Here is a 14,323-nt window from a genome sequence, read left to right as displayed (position 1 = left end):
CCTGAATTTAACCATTCTGACTTTTTGTGTGTTCTCGCATCCCTTTTTTACTTGTATGTTGTAGCATGAATATTTTCTTTTAGAATTTTATTAGCTAAGCTGTGCCCTATAAGGCATGCCTTAACTTTTTTTTATTGCACACACTGTTCCATTTCTATAAAATTTGGTGTACAAATCATCTGCATGCTGTGCCTGGATAAATGGCTGAAACTGGCTGAGACGTCTTAAAGAACTGCTTACTCCATGCTGAGGGGAATGGCTTCAGGCCAATGTTATGCTGTATGCCTGCATTTGTTGTTATAGTGGCATACTATTTTTGTGCTTGTTTTGTCATCTTTTTGGTGTGCAGTATTTTGCTAGCTTTTCCCTTGATGCACTTTGTATTTGTATGCGATATGTACTGGTATTTTAGGAATATATTAATTTTTAGTCATTTCTTTAGTTTGTGTTTGAGTTGGCAGGGAATGTAGGTTGCAGCATCTTAAAGAAAAAAAAAAAGTCTGAAAGCCAATCGCTCATGTTTTCTTTCTTTGAGGGAGCGTGTATTTTTAAATAATGGTCACCTTGTGTTCATTATGTTTCTCATTGTACGTGATCTTTCTTTTTCCTTATTTCATTTTTTAGTAACTAAGACATTTGGAGCATGCAATTTGCACGTTCGAATGTGCACATAGAAAAATATGCTTGACATTGCGCAGTTTAGTGAACAGATGTTTTTTTTTTCTCTCACCTTCTTCCTCGCTTGAATAAAACCAGAACAACATTGACGAATTCAAGGATGACTACAGCAATCTACCTCCGAATCAGCGGAGAAAAAAACTGCTACAAGAGCTGGAGAAGACAAAAGCACAGATCAACACACTGACGCAAGCAAGGTGAGGCTGCTTTTGTTTACCACGGTCTGGGCAGTCAGTTTGTTGTATCCAAGGTGGTTTATTGGTTCATCGTGGATTATTGTGCAATAGTGTATAGGGCTGGTTCACCTGAAAATCCATTACCGCACACCGGAATAAAGAACTTTAACTAAGAAACATGTCAGAGGAATGTCTCGGTTCAATAAACTTGTTGTAATTGGTGCTGGGCCTAGGTTTGAACCCTCTGCATGACGGATGGGCCCGTAACGCATTGGCCATGAAGTGTCATTAATACCTAGCATGTCAAAGGAGCACATAGTGAACGCTTTGTTGTGCGTATGAGTTACTAACATGCTACTGTATTGCTTTCAAAAATTAAAATAATGCAAGGAAATCTTTAAAGCTGAAGAATGGAAAGACACTTTTAAAGGCATTATCACATCTACTCTTAGGACGAAGCTGAAGTGTCCTCCTAATTTTTGTGATTATCATCTGTTAAGTATCCTCCATTGGGCAGTAACTAGAATTTAAAGAAAAAGCCTGAATTCTAGATACTGGAAATATTACAAAGAGGGAGCAGTAACCATCAGGTCGCATCTGATTGTGCCACTTGTCTGCCCTGTGCAGTGCTTAATTATGGGGTTATGTCACCCTTTGTAGTGTTCTCTGTAGCTTTCTTTCCTTTATTAATAACCTCAATATTTAACCCTTTCACTGTCGCGAACGTACCAGTACATATTCGCGTTTCCTCCCCGCAGTGTCAATAACGTACCCGTACGTATTCTATCTTGCGTTCAAATCTTCGCGCCTCACCGTAAAGCTACCGCGCTTGGACTTGCTCCGCCATCTGTTGAATCTTTCTACAAGCTGATATACTCGCTCAACGTTGACTCGCTCCACGCCGATATGACACATATGGAAGAGTATGGTGCGACCGCGCCCGCCCGTTCTTTGCTCGTGGGAGGGGGCGTGGTCGCTCCTTGACACTACTCTCTCGAGCGTGCATACCTTCGGCGCGCGCGTGCGGTTATGGGTTCAAAGTTTGTTCTGCCATCTGCGGCAGGTTTGGAGGTTTTTATTTTTATTCTTTGTCGCGCTTCCGCTACGGCGTGGCAAGTTCAGGGCCGCACGCGATTGCCTCTCTCCGACTGACATATGACTCGATTGCTGCATTCGCTCTCTCCACGCGCCCTCGCTTGAGGACAGCTTGCCGTTAGCAGCAGCAGCAGCACATGAGTGTTTTAGCCTCTTTCCATCTTTTTCTCTTTCGACTTCACTACGTGCCGTTTCTCCCCCTTGTGCTGGCCACTGAATGTGCGCCCTCCGCGCCCGCTTACTTTCGGATGGCGGACCGCGCGGGACCTTCGACAGCTGACTGAAGCGATGGCTCTTCGGGTTCTGATTACCAGCCAAGCTCGGATTCGGACTCAGGATCTACCACACTCTGAAGAAGTATTGAGCGTGTTTTTTTTATTTTATCATATATAATTTATAGTCAGACTGATGATGATGATGTTTATTTAAACACCTGCAGAACACTGAAATGTGCAAATTGCATTGACTAATTTATTTGAATGCCCATCATAATGCAAAATAAATCTTTATGCTCATTCCCTGATATGCTCGTTCTCTGAAACCAAGCCGACACTGGGTGTGTGTCCCGGTCAGAAACAGCCGACAGTGAAAGGGTTAAGAGATGATGGTCACCATATGTGTTTGTGACCTTTTCGTGCATGGGGATGGTAGTGGTTCATTAAAAACAAAAAGTCAATCAAAAGAAGGATAGAATGTTGCTAGTCATGGCAGTTGTCTAATATACTATACTGAGAACTCAAGCTGCAATCCCCACTGCAGTGTGGGCCTTGAACGGCTTTTGTTTGAAGCCAAGTTAAACCTTGAGCAAGAGCATAGCTTTTTTTTCGTACAGCTGTATTTCAAGAAAGCTAAGATGTCTAGTGAATGAAGGGATAAGAATAAAAAGACGGTTTGGGATGGTCCTTATGCTACCCCTTGCTAGAAACTGGAGCAGTAATGGTAAGTGTTGCATGCACATGGTTATCGCCACTATTGTTGTGGTGACTCCCTCTTATTTGCACAACACTGTGTCGCGTGCAGCTCAAGAATGAAGTGGCGTAGGCCCCTCAGAGAAGGCCCTCCAGTAAATGGCTTCAACCGGTGCTCATGAAATGGTTAACCCCCTTGTTTGTATAGGGCACCGTGACATCACAGGGAGCTGGCAGGTGCTGAAGGGATGAGCTCTCTCCCCGTTTCTCTTTTCTTTAGTAATAGTTGTAGTATTTTTCAAAGTGCACATAGCTTCTATTTGTGCAACAGTAGTAGTAGTATTTTGATAATATTGTCACCAACACACGTAGCAAGCAGCACTACAACCGAGCTGGCCCTTTTTAATCAAGCGAAAACTCGAGAGAGACGAGGATGATGCTTAACCACGTGCCAAGACATTCGACCACTTGGTGGCGCCAGAAGTTGGTCAGCGTGTGGCATTGCCCCCCTTCCAAGGGGCATCGACCCGATGCCGCGAGCGTAGGGGAATGGTCGAAAAGCGGGGCAAGTTTTACGGGAAAGTCTCTGGCTCTGGTTTGGACCCTGAAATGGTTTAACGATTGTAATATGGCTTCATTCTGGCAACGTGAACTATTTCAGATTTCGGCTGCCGAGAGGAGCGTACAGTGCCTTGTGGTAGCACCTCGTAGTTCACCGCGCTGAGGCGGCGGAGCACCTCGTAAGGTCCAAAGTATCGCCGCAGAAGCTTTTCAGAGCGCCCTCGCAACCGTATTGGGCTCCATACCCAGACTTGGTCGCCGGGCGTGTAAGTCACCTCTCGGTGTCGCAGGTTGTAGCGCTGGGCGCCGTGTACTTGTTGGTGCCGAATTCGCTGTCGGGCAAGCTGGCGTGCAGCTTCTGCGTCACGAATAAATTCGTCAGCCCCCACGACAGTGGAGGGAGCAGAATCTGGAAGAAGCATGGCATCCAGCATAGTCAAGGGTTCGCGTCCATGAACCAAATGAAATGGAGTGAAGCGTGTTGTTTCTTGGAGTGCAGTGTTGTATGCGAACGTGATGTACGGCAGAATTCGGTCCCAGTTCCCATGATCGTCGTCTACATACATAGAAATCATATCGGCAATTGTCTTGTTAAGCCGCTCAGTCAGTCCATTAGTTTGAGGATGATAGGCTGTTGTCTTGCGGTGGGTGGTGTCACTGAGTCGAAGTACCTCGCTCGTGAGTGCCGACGTAAACGAGGTTCCTCTGTCAGTTAAGACGACTGTTGGCGCACCATGACGGAGTGCAATGTTGTGAATGAAGAAATGCGCAACTTCATCTGCGGTACCACGGGGAATGGCCTTGGTCTCACAGTAGTGGCTAAGGTAGTCAGTGGCAACCGCTATATACCTGTTACCCATGGAGGACTTCGGAAATGGGCCCAGTAAGTCCATGCCGACCTGTTGAAATGGGAATTTCGGGGGATCGATAGGCTGTAAGAGCCCAGCTGGTTTAATGGGTGGTGTTTTCCGCCGCTGGCACTCACGGCAGGTACGGACGTAGCGGTGCACAATGGCAGCTAGCCTGGGCCAGTAGTACTTTTGACGTATCCGTGCCAATGTGCGAGAAAACCCGAGATGGCCAGAAGAAAGGTCATCGTGGCACGCACGAAGAACTTCGTCATGTAGCGTTGTGGGTACTACAAGCAGATAAGCAGTTTCTGTTGGACCGTAGTTCTTCTTGTAGAGCACACCATCGCGCAGGCAAAATGACGACAGTCCACGCCTGAAGAGCTGAGGAGGAGATGACACGGTTCCTTCGAGTTATTCAATGAGGGGCAAAAGTTCAGAGTCAGCCCGCTGCTTTCGGGATAAGGTGGACGTCGCGATAACACCGAGGAAAACGGAATCGTCGTCGGAGCCGTCCGCGTGGCAGGAAGTAGGGGCGCGGGACAGACAGTCAGCATCACTGTGTTTCTTGCCGGACTTGTGCACGATTGTAACGTCTGCAACCGAAGGCTCCATCGAGCAAGCCGACCCGATGGATCTTTCAGGTTTGCCAGCCAACACAGAGAGTGATGGTCGCTCACGACACGAAACGGACGACCGTACAAATACGGACGAAATTTCATGACTGCCCACACAACAGCGAGGCACTCCTTTTCGGTAGTTGAATAATTAACTTCGGAACGGGACAAAGTGCAACTGGCGTAAGCAATGACACGTTCTGCACCGTCCTGCCACTGAACAAGGACCGCACCGAGGCCAACGTTACTGGCATCCGTGTGCAGTTCCGTGTCGGCCTCTTCGTCGAAGTGGCCTTCTTCTTGATGGTGGTATGCACATCACCTCCTTGCATGCACTTCTGGCAGTCAAAAAGCATGCTCTCATTGAAGACTGAATTCGTTGAAGACCATGAATAGAAGTTTTTAATCTGGTTTCTGAGTGCTAAGCACATGCTGTAAAACATGTAGGTGTTCTAGGTTGCATTTTTTCCGAATTGCCTTTGATCCACCCTTCTGGTGATTGTACCAATCACTGTTAGTTGTGACTGTTAGTTCTTAATATTTTCTCGTATGAAGAATCTTTTATGTAACTCAATCCAACATAGGCTAGTCAGTACCATATTTATACGACTGTAAATTGACCTGCTTTTTTGTATCTTAAAAATCCGAAGTTGGGGGGCCGACTCGTGTGTACGATCAGAACCAAAGCATGGCACCACCAATAAAGGCGATACGAATGAGATGTCAAGGGCACTGTGCTGCGATTCATCACATGAAACTCCCTGTAGCATTTCGCTATTCCTCACATTTGTTCAGAAGTTGATGGAACAGCAGACACCACTTACACGTTTATCTTTGTTTTACCAGCGATCAGCATGACCAGCGCTTTGACGCATTTGATCAGCAGTTTGACTTGCTGCTGCCATTCATGAGTGCGTCAGGTTCGATAAGCATTTGGCGCTTATTCTCTGCAGCATTCAAGAAGGCGGCCATTTTTTGAGCCAAAGAAACAACTGTGCAGCAGGGCACAAGTTTGAAGTTTCAGAATAGATAGTGCAGGAGTGGCATCTGTAACCACGCAGAATTTTCAGCTGTGACATTAAGTGAATAGGTTTCTATGGGGCTGAAATCGGGGTACTTTTCGGAGCTGGAAACCAAGCTTGTGGTGTACGTCACTGAAATACACGATTGGTTCCTACCAGTGACGTGCGCCGTGATCACGCAACGAGCCTGAGCCCTTGCTCCAGAAATTGGGGTACCCTTGACAGGTTTCAAGCCAGTAGTGCCGCTTGGGCGTCCAAGGTTACGGTAAGGGCCGATTTCTCTCTGCATCGGCATACCAGTATGTGCCAGAAACTGCCTGTCGCATACAAGGAGAAAAGCCTCGCCTTCCATAAGGACCTTCTCAAGCTTTGCAACTCTGTGCATTTGAGCACTTTTGGCATGAGTGGCTGTTCCATGCAACGTTGGGGTGTGGTCATTTGGGAAGTGTAGGATTTCTCTCAAGAGTGACAACGAGCTGTGGAGCCGCAGTGGCGGTGACAACAGAAGTAGTGAGGACGATGGCACAAGTGTGACTTCAGCGGCTGATAAGTTTTTATTTTAGAATGTGCCTCTGGGTATGCCCCTTTGCTACTTTTTTCTCCCCGCCGGGGTGGTGCAGTGGTTAGGGCGCTCGACTACTCTGTCCAAGGATGTGGGATCGAATCCCAGCCGCGGTGGCCGCTTTTCAATGAAGGCGAAAAGCAAGGTGCCCTAATGCTGTGCGATGTCAGTGCACGATAAGGAACCCCAGGTGGTCGAAATTTTCCGGAGCCCTCCACTGCGGCATCTTTCATTTGCCCTAGTCGGTTTGGGACTTTAAACGTAAACCAACCAACCAACCTTTGTCCCTTTTCCTGCTATGTAGTGGGAGGGGTAGGGTATACTCGCATTTCAGTCAACTTAGAATTGTGTAAATGCAGTAATGTGTGATCCAATGTTCTTTAATTTGCTGTCAAGTGTTGTTCGAGCATACTTCCTTATTCCCCTTTGTGCCATGACGTTGTGCCTGATCCTGTTCTTTTTCGTGCCACAGGGAGGGCCTTTACAAGTTGAAGGGCTCGTATGAGGAGAACGCAGCTCTTGGTGACCCCCAGACTGTTCAGGGAGAAATAAACGACATAGGTGCCAAGCTTGAAAAGTTCCAGACAGATTTGGAGAAGTACCAGGTGCGTGGTGCATGGTGCATGACACCTTTCTAAACTCTTGCATGTCTTGCTTTCATTTGAGGAAGTTTGGGATCTCTCATGGCGAGGACTGTTTGACGACATAAAAAGAAGCTGCACATGTGTGCAGCAGCACATATTATGAGCAACGGTCACAAGTACTCATCAGCCATTCTTGGTGTAGATTTATTTAGCTTCTGCTGCCTAATAATAAAGCTGTCTCTTCGCGCTATGAGAGTAGTGTACTGGCAGCAAAAAGCAGCGTGAAGTGCTTTGAAAGCAAGTGGATGGCCATATGCGTTTTTTGTTTGTTTGTTTTGGAATGAGCCAAGTCTACGATAACAGAAACTGACTTAAATGGGAAAAATTGTTATCGGCACATGCTGTAGAGACATCCAAACTGATATGCTTCATACGTAGTTAGAGAAACTCGACAGCAGAATTTAATGAAATTTTATGCAATAATTTTGACAATAGCTGCAAATAAATTTTGGATTTGACTCTTTTTCAATTTGATTGAAAAAAAAAAAAGAAAATGCTTAGTCGTTTTTAGGCTCTCTTTATGCAAATAATAGCTAAAAATGATCATACTGTAAATAAAACAGGAGAACAATTAGAATATTTGTTGTGTGCAATCGGGAGCACTGATACGCTTTATTAAATCGAGCACTTAAACCCTAATAGCAGGCTTGTGCTTCAAGCACTAATGTGAGAATCTTCTTTCCCATTGTCCACATTTTGCCATCGAAAAATAAACTACAGTTACAATGTATTGAATCAAGGTTTATTTTATTTCACTGTACCCTGGTATATTCACGGGTGGTCATGAAATGGTAGATGTGTACAGGCAAAGCTACCTAGAAACTTGAATGCTCCGTGATGTCATCCATCTTGACCCAGCCGCCATCCCCTGCCCCGACCCTTTCGTGCGAGCTGGGCGAGCTCAAAATCAACTTTTGAAGTCGTTATTTATTAAATTCTTCCCCAAGTCTTTCTGCTGTCACAGATGGCTGGCAGAGTTCTTGCATCTCTGGATCAAGGAGTTTTGAAGTCTAATCTTTGTTTCGGACTCTAATGTTAATATTGTTGTATGGGCAAATGATTTGATCCAGAGAACTGGCGGAACTGGCCAAACCTGGCCTCTAAGCTGTCGGCCTGAAATTTTTTGGAGTTTGGAAAGTTGTATTGTAGCATATGCACCCATGTCATTGACATTTTAGTCTTTACGCGTAATACAATAAATTCAGCAGCCTAATATACTAAGCGCTCATTCGCCAAACACTAAGCTTACTGAATTTAGCCAAAAAGTTGGATCAAGATGAAAGGAAATTAATCCTTAAATCCGGGGTCATACGGAGTTCGATAGTAGGTATTGGCATTTTTGAATACACATGGCATAGATGACAACACTGAAGTAGTTGCAAGAAATGGAATGTATCCTATCTCTCAGAAACAATGCTTTGTACATAGCAGAAAAAATCTAAATTGCTGATAGCTGTAAGTTAGTGGCAATTCTGCAGCGCCATGAATTTTAATGCTGTTCTTGGTCTAAATATCTGCCCTACATGGTTACAAATTATAACTCAATGATTGCTTTGCTATCAATATGCAGAAGACTAAGGTAATGTTCAACAGCCTCGGGAAGGAACAGCAGTTTACATTAGGTAGCGAAATACTGGAAGTAGTAGGCGAATATGTCTACTTAGGACAGGTAGTAACCGCAGACCCGGACCACGAAAAGGAAATAACAAGAAGAATACGATTGGGATGGAGCGCATTTGGCAAGCACTCGCAGATTATGGCTGGCAGCTTACCGGTATCGCTCAAGAGGAAAGTATACAACAGTTGCATCTTGCCTGTACTCACCTATGGGGCTGAAACGTGGAGGCTAACCAAGAGAGTTCTACTTAAGTTGAGGACAACCCAGAGGGCTATGGAACGAAAAATGGTAGGGGTAACATTAAGAGATAGAAAGCGTGCAGAGTGGGTCAGAGAAATAACTCAAGTTACCGACATTCTAGTAGAAATTAAGAAGAAGAAATGGACATGGGCAGGACATGTAGTGCGAAGAGAGGATAACCGATGGTCGCTGAGGGTAACAAACTGGATTCCAAGGGAAGGAAAGCGTAGCAGGGGGCGGCAGAAAGTTAGGTGGGCGGATGAGATTAAGAAGTTCGCAGGGGTCAAGTGGATGCAGCTAGCACAGAACCGGGTTAAGTGGAGAAATATGGGAGAGGCCTTCGCCCTGCAGTGGGTATAATCAGGCTGATGATGATGATGATGATGATTGCTTTGATGTGCAGCAGCAACATACCTTGGTATCTCGCAGAGTGCGGGTGAAAACATTGTTGCTGCGAATAGCTAGCTCCCACTATCCTATGAGCATCATTCAGGAAGGAAAACTCGTGCACCTTTTGGTCCATTGTCACAGCTGCCTTTTGCAGTTCGGAACGCAGCAACGACACGTCTCTTTCACACCAAGTGCACGCCGTGCACAATTCCAGATTCTGAGATCAGAAGACATTTTCCAATTGTAACTCACAAATGCAAGAGCAGTAAAACGCAGCGCCACGTACTAATGTCGTTCAGTGCCGGTGGAATGCGGAGGGGTCGAGGGTCAAAGTAGGCTGACGTCACAGCAGAGAAGAAAAGCGCACAGGCCTTGAAAATTCTAGATGCCGCTGACGCAGGGCCCAAAACAAGGCAGCAGCTAGTGTTGTCGTTTCTTGCCTGATTTTCTGTAGCAGAGGAGACACAACATTGCTTCGTCCGCGGCTTGGCTTATGATCCCATCCTTTTGCCTTCAGGGTTCAGATTCAGATTTTCCACTGATCTCTTCATGTGTTTGGAAGTTAATGGTAAAGTAGCACTGGGGAAGGAATAATTAAAATAACTCTGGGAACAGCCTGACCTTTGATGCTGAAGCTGAGAGAGAAGGCGGTAAATTTAGCTAATTTTGATCCCTGCATGAGCGGAGATCTGGCTCATTTTTGGTTTGACACAGGATTTGCACGCAATTTCCGGTCTTTATTGGCCGCATTTTGCTATAAAACTTTTTGCAAAAGTAAGATCTATTGATGATCTGTCCATTAAAAGAAAAATTGACTTAGTTTCGTTTTCTGGATTTGGCTCATTTAAAAAAAAAAAAGTTTCATATATTACAACTTTCTTACAACTGCAGCATTATTACATGGAGCTGACTATGCTGCACATTCACTTGGGTTTTTTTTTCAGCAAGGGCATATTAGTATACCCAAAGCCACACCTTATAAAACAAATTTACAACCAGATGCAAAAGTGATAACAGGATGCCAAAGATGACCAGTGTTCAGCCTTTTTTGAAGGTGTATGACTTTCTAATTAGCTCAGTGAGGCCAACAGATGGCTTCCTCACATGAGCATTACCCCTCCTTAATAATAATAATAATAATAATAATAATAATAATAATAATAATAATAATAATAATAATAATAATAATAATAATAGTAATAATAATAATAATAATAATAATAATAAAAAGGAATACAGCTGGTTTAACTGGGCTAATTACGGAGTATCGTGCAGTAGCACTGCTGCACTTAATGAAACGGGTAGTGTATGTCGCGGCACCAAACAATCCAGTGGGCCATTGCAGCTGTATGACTTGATGAGCTGCAGAACTGACCGCCACTCCTCTTCGGAGCCAATAAAATGTTCTTGCCCTCTTGTCATACTGCTTTTAAACGCCAACAGATGGCGCTGCGAGCAGCAGGCTGTTGTGGCGATCAAGGTCTAGTCGCAGTGTCGGGTGGAGTTTCAACACCTAGTTGTTGCACCATGCTAAGGTACCATTGCTTATATCCACTGCTAGGAGTTGTTGTCACTTCGCTTATGCTGAAGCAAATTGTTTACTCTGTGCAGAACTACCTGACGGAGGTGGATAGCCAGATGGCGACTCCGGACACGCAGAAGCGCTACCGGAACAGCTTTTCGGAAGGTTCACTTTCACGCAGTGCCTCCGAGTCGAGTGTCTCCAACAACCATCAGAACAACAACAAGGGCCCTTCGACACCTATCACGGCGCACAACAAGTGAGCACTATCTAACTCTATTTAGATAATTTTTCAGTGATTACCTTGGATGGGGGAAAAAAAAATGGTATAATGTGGCTGTGAGTTGGTGTGACGTTCTGCTTGGCAAGAAAGTTGTATGCTTCTTTGAAAGCCACATGCAGAAACTGACATAAAAGGGAATGACAAGGTAGGCACAGGGAAATGCAGCTAGAAAGGGAGGAGGAAGATGAGGAGGAGGGGGAGGAGGAGGAGGAGGAGGAGGTCTGAGACCCCCCACATTCGAATGTGGGGACTTCTTGTCTGTGGGGGTCAGAACATGTTTTCTGAAACTCTAGGTGGAGAAAAAAAAAAATCAGCCGCACTGCACAAAGGGTGGAACTGATGTATTCTGCCCATGTGCAAACTCTCACCAATTTCGCCGGTTCACACCATGTTAAAGGGACACTAAAGAGAAGACGAAGTTGGCTTGCATAAATAGAACACCAGCTGCTAGTCATGAAAATACCATTCTTACTGAAATCTCGGCGCTTATAAGGTAGCGAATAAAACAGAAATACTGATGTCGCTGCCACAGCCCATTCTCACAAGTACAAGTACCGTGATGCGCAAATGTGAGTTACAGTTACATGTTTGAAATGCTAATTAGAGTTTGTTTCCGAAACTGCTTGTGGTTGCTTTTCAGTAGTAGGGAAAAGCAAGGCACCCATGAACTGGGCAATGTTGATGCATGTTAAAGAACCACGGGTGGCCGAAATTTGCACGAGTCTTCCATTACAATGTCCCTCAAACCTGGGTCCCTTTCACCCACCACACACACACTCACACATTCTCTCTCTCTACTTCATGGTGCGCAAGCTGTTGACAATGATGCATGTACTGGTGTCCAAATGGATAAGGAAACCTTGAGCTGTACATAAATATTCATCCGACAAGAACCGTATGTAGAGCAGAACCTACTTGATTGTGAATATCATACTGCTTTTTTTTAGCCTAGTATCGAGGGATTGGCAGCCTTTTAAAGAAGTGAATGAAAGTAGGAAGCATACAGACATTGGTGCTTCAAATCGTATGTCCAGAAAAAAAAAAAAAAAAACATACCAGTAGACGCTTTCCACAATGAAAATTTATTGCCTGGCAGGACAGCTCGCCCACTTCTAGTCATATTTTGGTGATATACGCAGCAAGCATTGGCCTCCAGCTCTAGAAAGCATCCCAACTGTGGTCAGCGGAAGCCTCTTCGCTTGGCATCACAGTAAAATATTTCGCCTTGCTGCCGCTAGCACTCATGCATAACCCGTTCAGAAGCTTCAAACTTGCAGCCCACTGCATATTTGTTTTTCTTCAGCATAAATGATGGCCACCCTCTTGAATGCTGCAGTGAATGAGTGAGCTTGTGATGAATCATTATGGCCGGCCATCAAATAAAACGCTCGAACTCCAGGCTGGCAGCACTGAAGAATGAAACTTAAGAATGAATGATCGATGTCGGCTCTTTTATCAACCATCGACTCTGCCCGGAGGCGCCCGATGTGATAAAAGCGTGTCTCCGGAATCGGAATAGTGGCCATTCCATCAACTATCGACACTCCTTTAGGCACGGAGTGCGCAGTGAAAGTAAAAAAACGAAAAATATTTCTCGAGAAGCACGCACAATAAGTGAATATGTTGACAGTTGGTGCCACAAAGGAGGATACTCGTGCATTTCATGTCTGTCTGGCTTGGCCCCTCGCAATTCACTGGTGTTTAGTGTTGGTGACTGTGGGCCTTGGCAATGCCTTTCAGGCATTGTCGCTAATTACTCTTGCTGTGTTTTACAAACACTGGCCAAGTAGTTCATATGTTTTGTTCATATTGTTTAGGAATCCTACTAGCGGGGCTGTCCCACATTGTTTTCTGTGAATTATTGTGTGGTGACCACTGAGAGATGTTGTTGGGTTGTTACTTGAGTTATGGTTCATTTGCAACTGCACACTCGGTGTATGATATGACTGTGTAAAAATGGAAGTCAAGCCGCTTTTAAGACACTATATTGTTAAGAGGGCCCCAACTAATAGCTCACACCTGCTCCAGCTTCAGCATTTTCCCCTAACAAACGTTGACGCTGGAGCTGGTGTTTCACTTCCTGAAACCATCTGATGAGCTGCTCATCACTGGGCCTCCGAATCTAATTACCCTGGGCAACTCATTATGCATTGCAGTTTGAGGCTTGCGTGTTTTAACTACCACGCTGTTGTGCAGCCATGGCTAGAAGCTGTGCGTGCTGTGAATGGTATTAGTAATCTGGGGCAGTCGGAGTGTTTTAATGTCTTGTTGTTAGTTTAGAAAGTGTTCCTCAGCTTCCTCCAGAGGCATGAATTGAAGTTTTGGATGCAGTTGTTAGGATCCTTATGTTGTTTTTTCTGTTGCAAACAGCAGCGCAGCTTGTCGGCCTGAGAGCGGTCTTGGAACAAGTCACACAAGCATCCCCGATGACGATGGGGATTTTGAAGAGAATGGCTACGAAGTGGACTCGTTTGAGGCTGAGCTTTTGCCAGCCCTAGGCAGGGCTGTGGCCATCTACGCATTTGATGGTGAGTGCATTCATTACCAGATAATTGTAAATAAGTTATCCTGCACGATCCTTGCTTTCATATTTAATGCGCGGTAGGCCTTATAACAGATTATGCTTGCAATAGAGAAGAAATTTGTCTCTCCCATCTGTTTTCTCTATTTATCTGTGGTAATTTTCAAAATTGTTCGAAAATATCATGATTGCAACCAATTTTTTATTATCCACAGTTATTTGCTTTGCGTCCAAAAATCTATTGGCATACCTCTACTAAATTTGATTTTCTCTAGCCGTGGTTTGCAACAAACTTCGCACGTAACTTGGCAGTGTTTGAAAAATATTTGTGTCGACTTGCACCCAGTTTTTGATATTTGAATTCACTTTGCCTGACATTTTTCTGTTTGCACAGCTCTGTTAATTAGTCATGCTTAATTTCCCTCAAGTATAGCTTAACGTCAGTAGTATTTATTTATGCAGTTTAGAATTGAGGGGGTGTACCCTGAATAGGTGACCCATTATTTCTAGGCGGACTGGATCAGTACACAAGGAAATTAGTTAATGGTCATTGTATCACTGTAGCTTTCATAGTAACGTTTTACTGCAGAAGAAAGCCAGAGCTTTTACTTTAAGCTAGATGGAATTTTGCTGCTGTC

The 14,323-nt window shown here is 44.8% G+C and overlaps 1 protein-coding gene across 8 annotated transcripts in view; it reads left to right on the top strand.

Annotated features, from left to right (window-relative positions):
• The window catches only part of Cip4 (formin-binding protein 1-like Cip4), a 213,183-nt gene that overhangs the window by 185,287 nt on the left and 13,573 nt on the right, over positions 1-14,323 (top strand). For 6 of the 8 annotated variants that reach the window (XM_084603466.1, XM_084603465.1, XM_084603459.1 and 3 more), the window contains exons 10-13: positions 757-875; positions 6,940-7,072; positions 10,971-11,140; positions 13,535-13,692. In XM_084603466.1, coding sequence (XP_084459592.1) covers positions 757-875; positions 6,940-7,072; positions 10,971-11,140; positions 13,535-13,692 — 580 coding nt within the window. The remainder of the gene's footprint in view (positions 1-756; positions 876-6,939; positions 7,073-10,970; positions 11,141-13,534; positions 13,693-14,323) is intronic. The other 2 variants (XM_084603463.1, XM_084603460.1) reach the window with 2 other exon arrangements.

Source organism: Amblyomma maculatum, chromosome 5 (genome assembly GCF_055883805.1).
Source record: "Amblyomma maculatum isolate TAMU_Amacu chromosome 5, ASM5588380v1, whole genome shotgun sequence".
In the NCBI taxonomy this organism is placed as follows: domain Eukaryota; kingdom Metazoa; phylum Arthropoda; class Arachnida; order Ixodida; family Ixodidae; genus Amblyomma; species Amblyomma maculatum.
This window is presented reverse-complemented; position numbering and strand designations above follow the sequence as displayed.